This window comes from Carassius gibelio, chromosome A2 (assembly GCF_023724105.1).
Source record: "Carassius gibelio isolate Cgi1373 ecotype wild population from Czech Republic chromosome A2, carGib1.2-hapl.c, whole genome shotgun sequence".
NCBI lineage: Eukaryota > Metazoa > Chordata > Actinopteri > Cypriniformes > Cyprinidae > Carassius > Carassius gibelio.
Genome location: NC_068372.1, coordinates 16,001,920 through 16,020,000, shown reverse-complemented (window position 1 = coordinate 16,020,000; position 18,081 = coordinate 16,001,920). Strand labels below are relative to the sequence as shown.

General features: G+C 36.9%; 1 protein-coding gene across 2 annotated transcripts in view; it reads left to right on the top strand.

The window, feature by feature from the left end:
• The first annotated feature begins 6,862 nt into the window (after positions 1-6,862).
• Positions 6,863-18,081, top strand: part of LOC128028374 (collagen alpha-1(XV) chain-like) — a 33,272-nt gene continuing 22,053 nt past the window's right edge. For both annotated transcript variants that reach the window (XM_052615759.1, XM_052615758.1), the window contains exons 1-2: positions 6,863-6,970; positions 7,064-7,134. In XM_052615759.1, coding sequence (XP_052471719.1) covers positions 6,939-6,970; positions 7,064-7,134 — 103 coding nt within the window. In that variant the 5' untranslated portion in view covers positions 6,863-6,938. The remainder of the gene's footprint in view (positions 6,971-7,063; positions 7,135-18,081) is intronic.

The window sequence follows — 18,081 nt, the reverse complement described above, 5'->3', positions numbered from 1 at the left end:
GGCCTGTTGCACAGTCCATACCCTCCTCTCCAGTAGAGGGAGATGAACACTAACCATTAATTACTTCTATTGAAATCTCAGCTTCTATTGAACAGACAGGACTGAACTTAATTTGTTAGTTTGTTAACACTTTATTTTGATGGTCCCTTTTGAATAGTCTGTTATAATATTTATAAGATTTTGAAATATATAAGGTTTATTATAAATATTATATGATTTTATTGTAACCACAAAATATATTTACCAGAGAGTACTGCCTGTGAAAGTATATAGGGAATTTATGGAATAACTATTTCCTTTACCCTGTAACACCCTGACTGTAGGCTTAATGTGCCTTTGGTGTTTCACATCCCTACTTTATTGAGTTATTTATTGGCAAGTTTTCTTATCATGTGGTTTGGAACGACTAATTTCAACCTTGTGCCAAAGCCTCTGTAGCCTCTGTGGCAAAGCCCTGGAAACTAAAAAATGATTTGATGATCATACCACATAATGGTTTACAAAATTTGATTCACATTCATACAGTACTCAGAGTCTCTGTATTTGTACTACTTCTAAATATGATGTGCTACTTCTAAATATTATAATTCAAATAATACACATTTTAATAATTATATTAATTGGTAAGTCCATGTTAATGCTACAATATTTTCTGAAAGAAATAAGAAAATATAGAAAATAACAGGAGAATGTGAATCTTAGCCTATTCATTCCCCTGGACTTTCTCATCTTTTCTTTGATTTTCTTGAGAAGGAGCAAAGGTACTGTGTAGGTGTCGACTGAATGTCACACTGGGAGATCCTAAAGCTTTAACCAGGGTCAACACACTGGCTCTTGTATGAATGACTTTTAAGAAACAGCCCTTAAAATGAAAGATACAAATAGAGCTAAAGAGTACTGTACAGCCTTATGCCACAAGAGAATATGTTCCATAAAGAACTGTTTATTCTCTAGTTTATTTGAAAATGTGCTGGTAATTTAACTATACCCAGACACAAATACACTGAAGAATGTGCATTTTGAATCTATTGATGTGACAACAATAACATATTAATATCCAAAGAACCATATAAGATCAGTCAAGAGCAGTATGCAATGAAAAACAGTTATTAATAAAAGCTGTAGCCTATTATTATTAGTATTATTATAGTATTACAGCAAAGACCTCATGAATAATAAAAAATAAGTCAATTTTACTGTCCAACTGTAACACCAAACCCGAACAAACTCGACCTCTAAGATGACTTATTCAACATGCCTGAACATTAAGGCATGTTATGTACCTCCACAATGTTTACTGCTATAGTAACCCAAATTATATCATATGTTCAGAAGAGGAAACAGACCCTGCATTCACAGGACTGGAAGCATTGCCACTGTGTGACCCAAGAGGAATTTCATTTCGTGGGATGTGACTGTATTAGCTGCATGAGGACTGCGTAGGGCAATACAGGCACTGAGGATGTCAATTACACAAAATACTGACCTCACGCTTTCCAGCATGCACCATTTATTACAACGGTCAAGCCTAGAATGTAGTCTATAATCAAAGAGAAGACCTTGTGTCTTAATGCCTTTAGTGTAGATACATTTAAAAAGACTGGTCTTGATTTACAAATCTAAAATGGAAATTTAGTCAAGACATCCTGGTTAATACGTAGCTGACTCTAATCGAATCAGCGCAATTAAGAAACATAATGTTATCAAAGAATGTTCATTTTTCTGATAATCTTAGTCTTGTGTGTGTACGCCAAAAAAATTTAAAGTTTAGTTTTACAGGAACATTTTCCACCCTCTCGTTGAACTTTAAAAGGGCGTGTGTGTGTGTGTTTTTTTGTTTTTTTTTACTATTACTTTAAAGCTTTTATGTAAACTTCCTCTTCGCATGAGATATAAGATTTGCTCTTTCTGACGCTTGTTTCTCAGAGGTTATAATGAGTCCACTGAAGGCGAGCATAGTGAGAACCAATGTGCAGCTTTATTCAAACAAAGTTAAATTCAAACAATAAACAAAGACTTGACTTGACATGGCATGACTTGACATGGCATGACTTGACTTGGCTTGGCTTGGCTTGGCTTGGCTTGGCTTGGCTTGACTTGACTTGGCATGACTTGACTTGACTTGACTTGACTTGACTTGACTTGACTTGACTTGACATGGCATGACTTGACTTGACTTGACATGGCATGGCATGGCATGGAATGACTTGACTTGACTTGATTTTGACATGGCTTGACTTGACTTGACTTGACTTGACTTGACTTGGCTTGACTTGACTTGACTTGACATGGCATGGCATGACTTGACTTGACATGGCATGACATGGCATGACTTGACTTGACTTGACATGGCATGACTTGACTTGACTTGACTTGACTTGACTTGACATGGCATGGCATGACTTGACTTGACTTGACATGGCATGGCATGGCATGGAATGACTTGACTTGACTTGATTTTGACATGGCATGACTTGACTTGACTTGACTTGACTTGACTAGGCATGACTTGACTTGACTTGACTTGACTTGACTTGGCATGACTTGACTTGGCATGGCATGGCATGGCATGACTTGACTTGACTTGACTTGACATGGCATGACTTGACTTGACTTGACTTGACTTGACATGGCATGGCATGACTTGACTTGACTTGACTTGACTTGACATGGCATGGCATGACTCGACATGGCATGACTTGACTTGACTTGACATGGCATGGCATGACTTGACATGGCATGACTTGACTTGACTTGACATGGCATGGCATGGAATGACTTGACTTGACTTGATTTTGACATGGCATGACTTGACTTGACTTGACTTGACTAGGCATGACTTGACTTGACTTGACTTGACTTGACTTGACTTGACTTGACTTGACTTGACTTGACATGGCATGGCTTGACTTGACTTGACTTGACATGGCATGACTTGGCATGACTTGACTTGACTTGACATGGTATGACTTGGCATGACTTGACATGACTTGACATGGCATGACTTGACTTGACATGACTTGGTTTGGCTTGACTTGAACAGACTTGACGAGGCATGAACGGACTTAACTCACCGACAGCAGATTACAACATCAATACACGACCAAGAACAATGGGAACATGAGGGTTATTTGTACTAAACAAGAAAGTTCACATGACACAAGCCAACCAATGGACAAACAGAACTGAGAACCACATGACAAGACAATAACCAATGAGAACATGACACATACACAAAGCAGAGATACATGAGAACCAGTCAGAACGTAACACACAGACAAGGGAAACACATGACAGAACATAACTAAAAAATAAAAGATATGAAAACAATGAACCAGAAACAAAACCCAAACACCACATTACAATGGTTTTATCATGATTTTATGGTGCATAGCTCCAGAGTGAGTCACATGGCCTTTAGAGCTTAGGTGATTGGCTCAAAAAGATGTTACATTTTAAATTGAACATTTTCACAATGCATTGAATATTTGGTCACACTTTATTTTAAGGTCCAGTTCTCACTATTAACTATTACTTTTGCCTCAATAAACTCTTAATTACTGGTCATTAATAGCTATTAAGGTAGCTATTTAGGTGTTGGGTAAGATTAAGAATGTAGAATATGCTAATGCAGAATAAGTACTTGCAATAAACATCCAATAAGCTAGTAATATTCATACTAATAAGCAACTAGTTAATTGGTCCCTAAATTAATGTGTTACCAATGTGGAGACATCGGCACAACAGCTTTCAAGTCTTTCAGAAGGCATCCTTGTAATTATATGTGAAATTCTATGTGCTTGAGTTGCACACCATTAGAGGGTGTATGGGGGGGGGGGGGGCAAATTACATAAGTTTCCCATCAGAGTCCGTTAGAATTCATTTGAACCAACTTTACCTTTCAAAAGATTAGGGTCAGTAAGATTTTTTCATATCTTTGAAAGACATCTCTTATTCTCACCATTGCATTTATTTGTTCAAAACAGCAATGTTGTAAAACATTATAATAACTTAAAATCACTGTGTTACTGAATATATTGAAAAATGTAATTAATCTCTGTTTGAAATATAAACCTTTTGCAACATTATAAAAGTCCTCACTGTCTCTTTTGTTCAATTTAATGTGTCCTATATAAACACATATATTTATCCTATAAATGTAACTCATGAGAACTGAAAAGCCTGTCAAAGCTTTCAGTAGAAAAACTCAGTCAACTTAGTCAGTTTAAAGATGTATGAGAATAAGGAAGGCAGCTGTTTCCCATGTTTGATGAGAGACACTGACTTTGAAGATGTGGAAGTCGATCATAGAACATTTCAACAACATCAAAAATGTTTAAACAATCTTATGTTAGTCTGTTGAGCCATCAGAAGATTGGGAAACACATCTGTCAGTATTTGTTTGTGTATATTAGAATGAAACCAAGAGTTTTCTAAGACAAATACAGGAACTGACTGCTCCTTTGAGACCATACTCTCACAAGTTTTTCTACTAATCTATATAATGTTTTTGTTAGACATTGAACTGGGGTAAATAGAAATGTGGGTAAATACAAATTTCAGTATTATGGATGAATGAACTGTTGCCCACAATACTGATGTGATCACTGAAATAACATGCTAAATCTTGCTCATGCTCTCAATTAAGGCTGGAATTCCCTGCAGGATTTTTGCCTGGCTTTTTGTTCCAATTTACAGCTGGACGAGTTGATGCTAGTTGCTGAACGTCATAGCCAGCTTGTATATTTAAGCTGACAGATTACACTGAAAATCTTAAATTGAGTTAGGCCTTCTAAACTTGGCATCTGTGTACTTAACCTAATGCTGAGGTCATCTGAAATCTGACCTTGTCAACAACACATTATGTTTGAGTTCTAGCCACAGTGCTTAACCTGAGTGGAATGAAGTTATTAGTATCTATTCAAGTTCTTTACCTTACAACGTTATAACTCACACTCTTAAAAATATAGGTTCTTTATTGGCATTTATGGTTCAGTGAAAACCCTTCATCATCCATGGAAACTTTCCGTTGCGATACAGACTCTGCGGTTCTTTAGAAAATGTTCTTTACTCTCTCTCTCTCTCTCTCTCACACACACACACACACACACACACACACACACACACACACACAGACACATTGGGTTTCCATGTTTTATGGAGATTAAAAAATTTACTAGAATTACTATTACTATTTGTGGGGACATTTGATCACCATATACCAGGTATACAAAACACACACACACACACACACACACACACAGTTATTTTAAGAACTGTTCACAGGAATGTACTTTAGGGAACCCCAAATGGTTCTGCTATTGCATAAAAAAATCCTTTCTTTTAAAAATTGCCTCTTAATTCAGGTGCTCTCTTATTGTCAGATGGCAAATCATTCAGCTTCCCTGTCTTAAATATGATTCAGATGAGGTCCAAGCATACATCCCTACACAAATTGAAGCTCATTCCTTAAGCATGAGTTCTCCGATAAGTGCTGGTGCATGTCAGGTCATCTGCATTCTTCAGGCTTTCCCACAAAACCATTATCATTTCAAGACTAGCTAATTGGAGGTTGTTGACAAGAATCACCCATTAATTTATCACCTTAACAAAAAGCTTCATCATGTAGACTTTTGTAGGCTGAAATATGAGAGTTTTAATGGACCGGGATGAGGATGCTTGTGACAATAACAGGCAGAGAGTGCTGGTGAAGAGTAAGAAGGACTCTTGTGGAACAGGATCTTTTGTTCGGGACCAGAGACTTCCGAAGATGTTTTGTCTGACACAGGATCTGCACCCCTGATTTGCTGCATTGTTTCAGAGAAAGGTTTAAGTCTCTGAAGGGACAGTATTAAAAGCCCCCTGGTGAAAGTCAAACAAGGCTTTTGCCTCCCGGGTGGTCCTTCATGGAAGTTATTCTTCAGTACTTTAAGTAGGTCTCTCAGGTACATGGATTCTTCATCTGAGCCCAAGCATGTACTCTTGTCTTAAAAGTATCAGGGAATAAGGAGGAAATAATTTTAGATTAAAAATGGTGGAAAGACAATTGAGCTGGTGGGATTATTGATGTTTGATTGTTTGATAAAAGGATAGATATTTGTTCTTGAATGTTGATGCAAATACAGTTATTACTTTTTAACCTAATTTTTAATTTTTACTGTCCAACTGTAATTTTTAAGCCACTGATTCCCAGAGAATTTCCAATGGATCTTTGGAATAACAGTTTTATTTATGAAAATAATAATAATAATAATAATAATAATAGACAAAATTCCAGTGTCATGGTTCAATTCACATGGAATGCATGAAGTGAAAATAATAATATCTTAAATGTAATGCAATTTGCCAAATACATGAGTGTTAATGTGAGTAAATGAGGTCTGTTGTTCTATAAAGTTGTTATTGCCTAGATACTACAGTAAATAAAGACATTACTGTTCAAAAGTTTAGAGTAAGTCCTGTTAAACATCACAACTCTTGTCAACTTCGATAATAAGAAGAAATATTTCTTGGGTACCAAATCAGCATAAAGGCTTCTGCTGATAATTCAGCTTTGCCATCGGGAATACATTACATAAATTATATTAATATATGATATAAATTAATATATATATATATATATATATATATATATATATATATATATATATATATATATATATATATATATATATATATATATATATATATATATTGAGGGATTAAACAGCCAAGCTGTTTATGGGGTCACTGCACTAAAACGGATTTGAAAGAGTGGAGACCGTCGCTTCTCAGAGATTTTTCGGGGTCAGATTTCAGCCGTCCGTAGCGCTGTTTAGTGCTGAGACTGAGGCAGTCTTTGTTCAGTCAGTCTGAGGTGAGAGAGGAGAGAAGTGAGAGAGGACACACAGAGAGTGGGTGACAACAATCTGGAAGTGTTGAATCTTTGCACTAATTTTATGCTCAATCTGCTGAAGAAAATGAAACTTTGGTAAGTGAATTGGATGAATAAATAATTCATCATGCAAACAGTTGTGGACATTTGTGTAGTGTATTTGTGTTTAACATCACTGCATTCACCTAGGCTCTTGTTGTGGCTCGTTGGTGCGCATCTCGCCTCGGATTCTCTCTCATCTGCACTTCATGTGATGGAAGGTCGGTGGATGTTTTCAGTTTTTTAAAACACAAGTCCACTTTTAGTACTGTTTTGATTGACAACTGGAGTGTAAAAAGTGAGTAAAGTTATACTAAGGAGCTATTTCTAAGATGTGATCCTTAAAAATGAGTTTAACTGATGTTGTACAGTATATATTTTGTTTGATTTAGTCATATCAAATAACATATTTTACTTATATATATATATATATATATATAGATATATATATATATATATACAAGAAGTTACTTATGGTTATTCGACAAAGTAGTTTTACAGCGTGTGAATGGGGAAATATTAGTGTCAGAACATCTGACACCTGTAGGCTTTTGTATGATGCAAAGAACATGACAGAGTTGTAGACAGGTTAGATTATGACTAAGGTGTCCATATGTCAAACTGCATACTTGATATGATTTATTTACTTGATGATGATTATTTTTAGCTGATTTAGTCTATGAAATCCTCAAATGAAAATGCTTCAGCTTTAATGCCACGCTTAAGCTTTAATGTAGAGCAGTATGTGATTTTGTGTGTGTGTGTGTGTGGGCATGTTTTTGTGACATATCAGGACACAACTCTGTATAATGACATGGGTATGACAGGTATTACAAGGTGAGGGTGACTTATGAGGACATAACCCATGTCCCAATTTTTCAAAACGCTTTTATATCATACAGAATTAGTATTTTTTTTTTTTGAGAAAGTAAAAATGCACAAAGTTTCCTGTGAGGGTTAGGGTTAGGGGTAGGGTTGGTGAAGGGCGATAGAATATACAGTTTCTACATTATAAAAACCATTACACCTATGGGATGTCCCCACTTTTCACAAAAACAAACGTGTGTGTGTGTGTGTGTGTGTGAAAGAGATGCTACACCAGTTATAGATCTTCTGATGCCTTATTGTCACTTGGCAAACTTCCAATTGGATTTTAAAATGCAGATGTGCGTGTGATTTCAGATCTAAACAGATGTCTGTTTCAGATATTTGTCCAATATTGTGATTATATTATAAAGCAAATGTTTCTGTTTTCTTGTTTTTGGTATAATGTCGGTATTTTAGTTTACTTAAGGAGATGCACTGTGAAATTTGAACGTTCTCTGCTCCAGGCCTAGACATTGTGATTATCCAAGTACTGTCTTCATATGATGAATATTATCATTATTAGTAATTGTGCTGTAAGTGTTTAGGTTTACAAAAACAGTTAGTAAATAGAAAATAGAAAATTACACTGAAAGCTCGAAAAAGAAAATGTCTTATTCTATCTGATCATGGGCTTGATTGAGTCCTCAGATAAAAAGAGCTAAATTAATAATAGAAAAACATTTTACCTCTTAACATCAGCTTAATTTGTGAGTGAAAACAAAAAAAAGTGACAGCGTGAGATGCTTTTATCCTCATTGTGTTCATTATTTTAGGCAGTTAATTCAACTTAATTTCTCTTCCAATCTTGTTATACTGAATATCATGTAGATTTCCTTTCCCATGAGCCTTTAATACACACTCTAATCGTAACCTGTTTCTATTTGTGATGTTTATTTGTGCAGAGGATATCTGTCATTTGTCTTGAATTGTCTTACTATTTTTAGTTATATAGCATATAGAAATATTGATAGCCAAATATATTTTTCTGTTTCCCTTTGAAATTAAACTGATATTCAGGTGAGTTGTTTCATATTCTGTATTTGTGGGATTTATCTGAGAGGCTTGTGAATGTTATATGTTGTGTTTGAAGCTCCATTTCTGCAGCAAAACTGAGTGATCAGACACTCTTTTTATTAGTAAAATGGTTCCACGTATTCTTTTCAGCATGAGATTTGCATCTATTACTGAGATTGTTGAAGTGAAATCTGGTACTGCTGCGTTTTGATTTCTGCACTGCTCATTTCTCAAACATGTCTTGCAACTGATGTTGTAATCTATGCAAAAGTTGGCATAATTTATGGCATCATGTTTGCAGGGGGTTGACGCTGTCTTTCTATATTTTTTATATTGAGAGGAAGGAGCCCTGAAATGTTTTTTTAAATAATGTTCAGCATTAATCAAATTCAGCTTTTATCAAATGCTCACATTAGTCGAATGCCTTCAAGCTCTTCCCTGCTGTGAGAACACCTGCCTGGTTAGCCCTCTAAATTTAACATAACTATTAATGCTGTTTATGCTGAAAGCACATTGACTCTAAAAGTGACATCATCGTTGTGCAAGAAGTTCCGCTGTTAACTAGTTGCTTATTAGCATGCCTTTTATTTTATTGGCTGTTTATTAGTACTTATAAAGCAAATATTCTGCATGACCATATTCTACATCCTAGTGTGACCCACTATTATTTGGTTGTTTATCTAACAAAATTATTATAATTTATTTATTTTTTTATATTTACTTTTACATATTTATTTATATAAAGGATCTGCGCTACCTGTCTGTCTGCGTCCTTAAATGAAGAGCTTTGTTCAAGGGCACAATGGCTTGCCTCTTGAGGGTAAACCACTACACCACAGCACCCACAAGAATGTTTCTCTGGGTTAACAGTCAATACTCTGCTCCTCTAATGATGTCCATTAGCTTGGTTGTCAAATCTCATTGGATTTTTCTTTACTCTCACAGTAAACCACAACTATTCAAAGAAGCAAAGTCAGGCACATTTAACAGGCATTTAAACAAACTGTAATATTAACTGAGCAGTTTGCAAATGTTATTGACAGATATATAGTTAGATCATTTTTAATTAGAAGTTTGGTCATGTAATGATATGCACTCACTCCTAAAACCCTTATTAAACCTGGTATTAACATCTGTCTTGGTTGATCCGATCACAAACCCTGTATCCCACATCAAAACATTATCTTCAGCAGCTACTATGGAAATATGGAAGTTGTTTATTTACAGTGTTTAATATTATTTCAAATCAGTGATCACCTTTCAGTGTTCTCTTTCTGTGAACACTCCCTCATGCAGTTCTGTAATTACTTTGGGGAGCCTCCTCTTCAGTCAACTGTGACCTCCAGGTGTGTGATTGAATGATTGAAGTTGGACAGAACGTGGGGGCCTGGACATTCCTATCATTCTCTGCCCAGGGGTCGAGCCTATCACTGACCCTCAGGGACTCTGCATTACAATGAGCATGGTAAACTCCCTTAAAACATTACCTGCAGACCTCACCGGTACTCATGAGAAGGAGTTATAATGTATAGCATGTCCTGTTGCCGCGTTCATGCTGACCATCCATGTTCATATTCAGATGATTGTGTGAAAGGTGTGACGTTTTGATGTTGCATCATTGTTATCATTGTATGGCAAATTAGTTCCATATCCGTTTATTAAAGTTATTTATTTTACGGTGTCATGGGGGAAATTAGGTAATTAGGTCACTGTAAGCACAGATAAAACATTTCCTGCTCTAACAAGCTGAGTGTACTTGCATATCTTTAACAAGAACATAGCAGGTGGCGGGCCGATGTCATAAAGACAACACATGTTACACAGAAGCAGCATTGAGTTTGAGATTATCTCTGCTCTTAAAGGTGTGTGAGGATCTTATAATGACCTGAGTCAGAGTGAACACTAGGCCACTGTCTGTTCGGAGACAGCTCCTCCCTCTTGCCCAACAGCTCAATCTGATTGGTTAAAAAAATTGGCTCTCTTTGATGTCATACAGTGCTTTATGTCATGGTAGCAAAGAAAACATCCACAAATACATAGGGCAAGCCAAAGATAACTCACCTACCAAAATATTTGGCAACATCTCACTTTGGTGTGGAGGTGACCATGTTGCTGGGGTCTAGTTACCTGTGTAACTGGTAAAGGGTTCATCTCATGGCAGTTTTGGTAAGTAGTTAAGTAGTTTGTTCAAAGAAAAGGGCGGTGCTTTCACTGGATATTGAGAGGAATTCAATGTAACTATAATAGGTGGGTGGATGCATTGGCTACTTATTTCAGTTTCAGTTCATGCTTGATTTTTCCTGTGTTCTTTTTAAATCTATATTTCCTTTGTACAGCGGCACTTTTTTTGTCTTTCATTTAACAACACATCAAATTAAGTGGCTTTTATGTTATTTATTATTATTCTTATTATTATTCTTTTTTATGAGCACTTTAGAAACAGTGCCCAGTTACATAAAATGCTTAGACTAGTCTTAAAACTAGCCTACATATTTTTCTTCTTCTTCTTCTTCTTTAAGACTGGCAATAACTTTTACATAAAAAAACATGGATTGGTATAATTTAAATTCTAATTTAAAAATAAAACTCAAATTGTGAAACTTGTGTATTAAATACATTTATTGCACACAGACTGATGTAGTTTAAGTCTTTGGTTCTTTTAATTGTGATGATTTTGGCTCACATCCAACAAAAACTCACCAATTCACTATCTCAAGAAATTAGAATACTTCATAAAACCAATAAAAAATAAATAAAATAAAATAAAAAAACATTTTTAGTGAATTGTTGGCCTTCTGGAAAGTATGTTCATTTACTCTACATGTACTCAATACTTGGTTGGGGCTCCTTTTGCTTTAATTACTGCCTCAATTCGGCGTGGCATGGAGGTGATCAGTTTGTGGCACTGCTGAGGTGGTGTGGAAGCCCAGGTTTCTCTGACAGTGGCCTTCAGTTCATCTGCATTGTTTGGTCCCTGGCCAGTCAAGCACACCAACACCATGGTCATTTAACCAACTTTTGGTGCTTTTGACAGTGTTGGCAGATGTCAGTCAAGCATGTACCGGCAGCACAATGCAGCTGCCACCACTAACCGAATCCTGCTGGAAAATGAAATCAGCATCTTCAAAAAGCTGGTCAACAGAAGGAAACATAAGTGCTTCACAATCTCTTGGTAAACGGGTGCAGTGGACTTTGGTCCAAAAGAGGACTTTGGACCACTGGGCAACAGTCCAGTTCATCTTCTCCTGAGCCCAGGTAAGATGCCTCTGATGTTGTCTGTGGTTCAGCAAATTCCTTGACACATCTGTGTGTGGTGGATCTTGATGCCTTGACCCCAGCCTCAGTCCACTCCTTGTGAAGTTCACTCAAATTCATGGATCGATTTTGCTTGACAATCCTCTTAAGGCTGTGGTTCTCTCGGTTGGTTGGGCATCTTTTTCTCTAACACTTTTTCCTTCCACTCAACTTTCTGTTAGCGTGCTTGGATATAGCACTCCTGTGGCTCAGTGGTAGAGTATTGTTCTGGCAGTGGAAAAGGTTGTGGGCTCGATTCCCAGGGAACACGTTAGGTCAAAAATGTTAGCCTAAATGCACTGTAAGTCGCTTCGGATAAAAGCGTCTGCTAAATGCATAAATGTTTAATTAAAAGAACCGAAGACTTAAACTACTTCAGTCTGTGTGCATTGAATTTATTTAATACACAAGATTCACTATTTGAGTAGAATTACTGAAATAATTTAAGTTTTTCATTACATTCTAATTTATTGAGATGCACCTGTATATAAAGGGGTCTTGCAAAACCCTTTTTTGTATATTCAGTACTTCACAAGCAGAGAATGCCCACTATTTGCTTTCCTGGGTTGTAACTATGGGGTTTCTGCTTTCAAACGGTTGGAGATGAAGATGTAAACAACTAATCAGACAACAGGCCACAAAATATTGTCTGACATCAGGTATACTATGCTCTTGAGAAACAGCCCACAGAGTCACTAAAAAAAGGAAAAAGCAGACGAGTGCAGACTTTACTAAAAAGATTCTGGAGTGTGATTTTAATTTAATGTGGCTAAGCACTGTTTTTGTTCACCCACGAAGCCTCATTCATTTTGCAAATTGATTACTGAAGCCTGGCTACTGTCAGCTCCTGTTCCCTCACTATTGCTGATGTTAATCTCTCAGTACCAAAGCCCTCACCCGAACTCACGACCAATCAGTCGACACAACAGACCACCATACAGTTACTAGTGCCACAGAGAAATGAGTATTTCAACACTTAAAAAAAAAAGACTGTATGTTTTGATTTATAGTAAGTAACATATTGTTATCATGTTGGCTAATTTGGCTAATAATTTTTTTAACACATTGTGTGTGGTTTCAATGAATCTGTTTAAGTAAATAAGTGGTAGATGTGGTACTGTAACTCACCACTAGGGAGAGCCTGATGATCACTGTTTTTAAAATCACACACGCTAGGGTTAAAATTTTATTCTATTTACAGGACCATCACAAAATGTGATTTGGAAACAGTAGTTATATTCTCCAAAAAAAAAAAAAGTATTATATTATTAATAATCACAATGCCACAATAATTGTTCGAGAGGTTGAATTATACTCTAATTGACAATTACAATTTATTGTAATTATATATATCAATATATTTCTGTATAATACTGTTTTTTTTTTCATTAAGAGAAACATAATGCAAATATGGTGTCTAGCTTTTAATTTGTGTCTAGCTCTTGATTCAGGCTCTGGCATTTCGAGGACAGTACTGTCTAATTGCACCATTAGGCATAATGCCCTTGAGTGGAGGCCATGGATGCTAATTGAGACTTTTCTATAGACAAGAAATCCACAGTATTGCACAGCTGATGGCTTTTGACAATAAACCAATTACTGAATGTTGCTGGGTTACAGAAAAGGGAGTAGTGAGGTCGGTTGAATGGGAACATCATCTCTCCTGCTTAACATTTGGGCCTCAAAATTCTCCTGAACCTAAAATAAAGGCTAACACTTTGAGTTCCTTTTTGTTCACATGATACTCTATGGAAAGTTTACCCTCTGCCTTATAATTGTGTTATAATTTCAAGCACCCAGAGTCAGAATTTGGGCACACAGCAGGATGTAAAGTGCGTATTGGGATGAATTGGTAAATGAAGCAGTATATATTCAATGGATTTAAAGGCCAAAGGGCACTGACAGCAAGTAACTGTCGGCTACTCTTTATTGATTTAGATATAAAAGTGACAAGTTTTAAACAAGATGTTCAAAAGACACAGCCTTTCATCTCCCAACAACCCTATTGTAAATAAAACCCTAAACAATCTGCAACAATCTCAATCAAGCACGCACTGTCACCCTGTGGATCAGAACACACTCTCTTTGTCAGCTTATTGATGATCACTGAGCTGTGGAGATTGGGCTGATAAAACTGACTCAGTATTTCCATGGCCTGATTTTTCCCTCAGCTTGCAGAATACAGACTCCTAGTTTACAATGTTCAAGGACATGGAGGCCATCCAGAATATAACCACTTCTCTGATAGTTTTCTGATAAATCTATAATGTACATATAAGCTAATGTTTTACTAGCATCAAAAATTCAGTACAATTCAAAACTTTGGGGACAGTAAGATTGTTGTTATTATTTGTTTTGCTTTGAAAAAGTTTTATTTAGCAAGGATGCATTAAATTGATCAAAGTGACAATAAATCAATAAAAAAGATTTCTATTTCAAATACATGCTGCTCAGTAGAATTTTCTATTCATCGATGTGGCGAGTGGGGCGGGGCCGAGAGGCGTGGGAACGAGGAGTGAGGCCAGGTGTAGTGATTGGAGATGAGCTACACCTGCGCCCCACCGCCGGTCTCGAGTCCCACGTAGGAGATGGAAGGATATAAAACTGGAGCGACTATAGTGAAGGACGAGAGAGGACCAGGCCTGGGCCATATTTTATGTTTGGTTTTTATTTGCGTCCACCAGTCGTCCGCGAGGGGCTGGTGCGCTGTTTTGTGTTTATTTTGAATATTAAAGTCTTTTTCCTTGAATATTAAAGTCTTTGTCCGCCGGTTCCCGCCTCCTTCTTCCGGATGAATATGGGGATTTTATCATTACAATCGAATAATGCTGAAAAATGTATCATGGTTTCCACACAAAAGTACTGAGCAGCACAAAAAAGAGATAAGAAATGTTTTTTGAGCAGCAAATCAGCATTTAAAAAGAATGATTTCTGAAGGATCGTGTGACACTTAAGACTGGAGGACAGGCTGCTAAAAATTCAGTTTTGTCATCAAGGGAATGATTTACATTTGAAAATATATTGTAACAGATAACGTTAATAGAAATACTGTATTAACAGTATTCAAATCAAATACATGCGGCCTTGATGAGTGTAGCAAAGGGAGTCTTGACGACGAAGTTGGAAATCCAAATCCAAGGCTTTATTCCATAGAGCAAAGTCAGAACAGGGAGGGTTAAACACCAACAAACAATAACATCCAAGGCACAGGCAAAGAGTATTCCACAATACAATCAAAGGTCAGGGCAGGCAACAATAATTCAAAAACAAGGCATCAGTCAAATACAAGAAAGGCAAGCTCTAAATCTAGGACACTTGGAAACACGGAAGAGATAAACATTCAATCACCAGCGATGTAGAGTGTGCCATTCTTATATTGTGAGACTGATGAGTTGATGAAAGCCAAGTGAATTCATTTTTTTAATGAGTCCAAGCAAATGATTATGGGAAATGGAGTCCGGGGTGAATGGTAAAGGGTACAGGATGGGGTGCCTTTAAGTGGAGCTCGTGGGCATTTCAGACAGAGATTGTGACAGTGAGGCCCTGTCCCAATTTGAACACTTCATGTGCACTTTCGGTCTTGCAGACTTACCATGGCCACTGCATGCGCGTGTCTGTTAAGTCCACAAGACCGTAGGGTGTTCCATTAATAATTTTAACGTTCAAAAGGGTTCTCACGAGCGCTCCCATTATGCACCCTCAAAATTTACTACAGAGCAAGCTCCGCAGCAGACTTCTACCCGACAGTCAATGCGGCATTACGCCATGAAAGTGCAGACTCAGAGGAAGACCACGAGGGCTTAGGGTGCCATTTGGGACAGGGCCTGAGCATAATAGTCATTGTTCATAAACATAAAAAAAAAATCTTACTGACCACAAACTTTTGCAGTTTCATTGTGTTCAGTGTCGCATGATCCTTCAGAAATCATTCTAATATACTGATTTTTGATTCTTATTATTATCAATGTTAAAAACAGATAATCAGCTTAATATTTTTGTGGCAACGTTTTTACTTTTTATAATTTTTCATTGCTCATACATTTATTTGAAATATAATTCATCTGTAAGAATGTTACTGTCACTTCTGGTCAATTTAATGCATCTTACTACTGTAAAAAAAAAAAAAAATCATTCATTCTTACACTGCGCACAACTCTTTTCTACTTTTCTTATCTTCCTGAACTATTACCAGAACTGAATCCTAGTTGAACTGAAAATGCATAAAGCATTATGCCTTCTAATTAAAATGTAATGCTCCCTTCACTCAGTGTGTCTTTGCTAGCACTGTATGTCCTTATAAGATGAAGAAAATTATTAAGCAAGCTTTAAAACTCGACATAACTGCACACTGTTGTGAAAGCTTCCATTTTTGCAAACGATCCTCATTGCCATGGGCTAAATCTTCATCAGAGGTGGTAATAAGTGGAGGGGATTTAAGGAAGGGGTTGAGCTGGGGGTCAAAGGCTGTGCATTCTCATTCTGTGTGTGCTCAACAATCCCATTATGATGGAGTAGAGGATTAGACATTTGACTGCCTGCTGAATACCACAGCCTGCGTGGTAAAGAGGGGGTCCCTATGGGGTACAAAGAGGAGAATTGTGGGAGAAGCGACATAGCATGTTATGGTGGTGTTATATCAATGGATGATGTATGCTTAAATACCACACTTGGTCAAGCAGCATGGCGGCCCTGGTGCTGCCGCTGACCTGTATGGTACTCCTGAGCCTGGTTAGTGTGTCCTCTCAGATCCAGTGGTTCAGGTTTTTATGGGTCCCAGAGATGACCTCACCTGCTCCTGCTGTCACTACATCTGCGCCCACCACTACAGCACCAGAGGAGAGCACAGCCCCTGTTTTCCCAGCCTCCCCTCAGTCCACAGTGGGATTCAGCAAAACATGTCTCAAGTAGTCTATCAAAATTAAGTGTTACCATTTATTTTTGTAATGAACCAGCTGGAAAAATTTGCATACGCAAGATTAATGTGTATCAATACCGTCTTGTTAGCTTTGTATCCAGATGTCATTTGGGCTTAGCTATGTGTTGAGATCATTACTGAAATAGTTTTTCACCCATAAAAGCAAGGAAATATAGCTTAACTCGAAAAGGTTCAAAAGAGGGTGTTTGTGAGCCCCCTTTTCGCAGTTCACTTTTCGTAGAAGTAAAAAGCTAAATCCCTATCACATGATATTATAATAATAGGATTAGGACAGGATATTTTGGGGAAATTGGGGTCACTGTTGGACCATCAGTTGTAGGTCGCCTGCTGATTACAGGCACAGAGGAAGATTGTGAAATTAACCCTGGGGTCCAGACTTGTTCCTTGAATGATATCTCATTCATCCCATTACTTCATGCAGTCACTGAAGCACTTGTCTGTTCAGTGTATTTGAATGTGATATGAGTGTTGGTCAGAATGAGAGATGAAGGGAGAGAGGACGTTTTAGATATACATGTTGGTAAAAGGCCATGTTCTTTTCTTCTTTTTTTTTTTGAATACACAAACATCCCCATTAACTATAAATGTATTTAGTTTCTTTACGATTTCATAATATATTTTTGTAATGAACCAACTTGGAGAGATTTGCATACACAAGGTGTATTATACACTCATGCACTACATCATGGCATTTCAAAGTGATAAGCGTTATACTGTAGCGATTTGTGTTTTCTAATCTTTAAGAAAGTTAGTTGCCTTGCACTACAGTTTATTTTCAGCACAAACTGCTGTGACCTGTAATTAAATTCATTTTTAATTAATTTATAGAAAGAGAAGCTTCTCTCTGCTGTATACTTAATGCTTAGCTGAGAGAATTAGCTAGAAGTTCTGCAGCCCTGTAGAGCTCTTTATTTGATATTTTACCTCATTATTATCATTAGCACACATGTCAGACTGAAACAGAATTTTGACATTGACATTAGCATGAACTAATGAGAATGTTTCACTGTCGTCCTAATAACTGTGAAACAGGAGATGGAATTGCAGAAAAAGAATG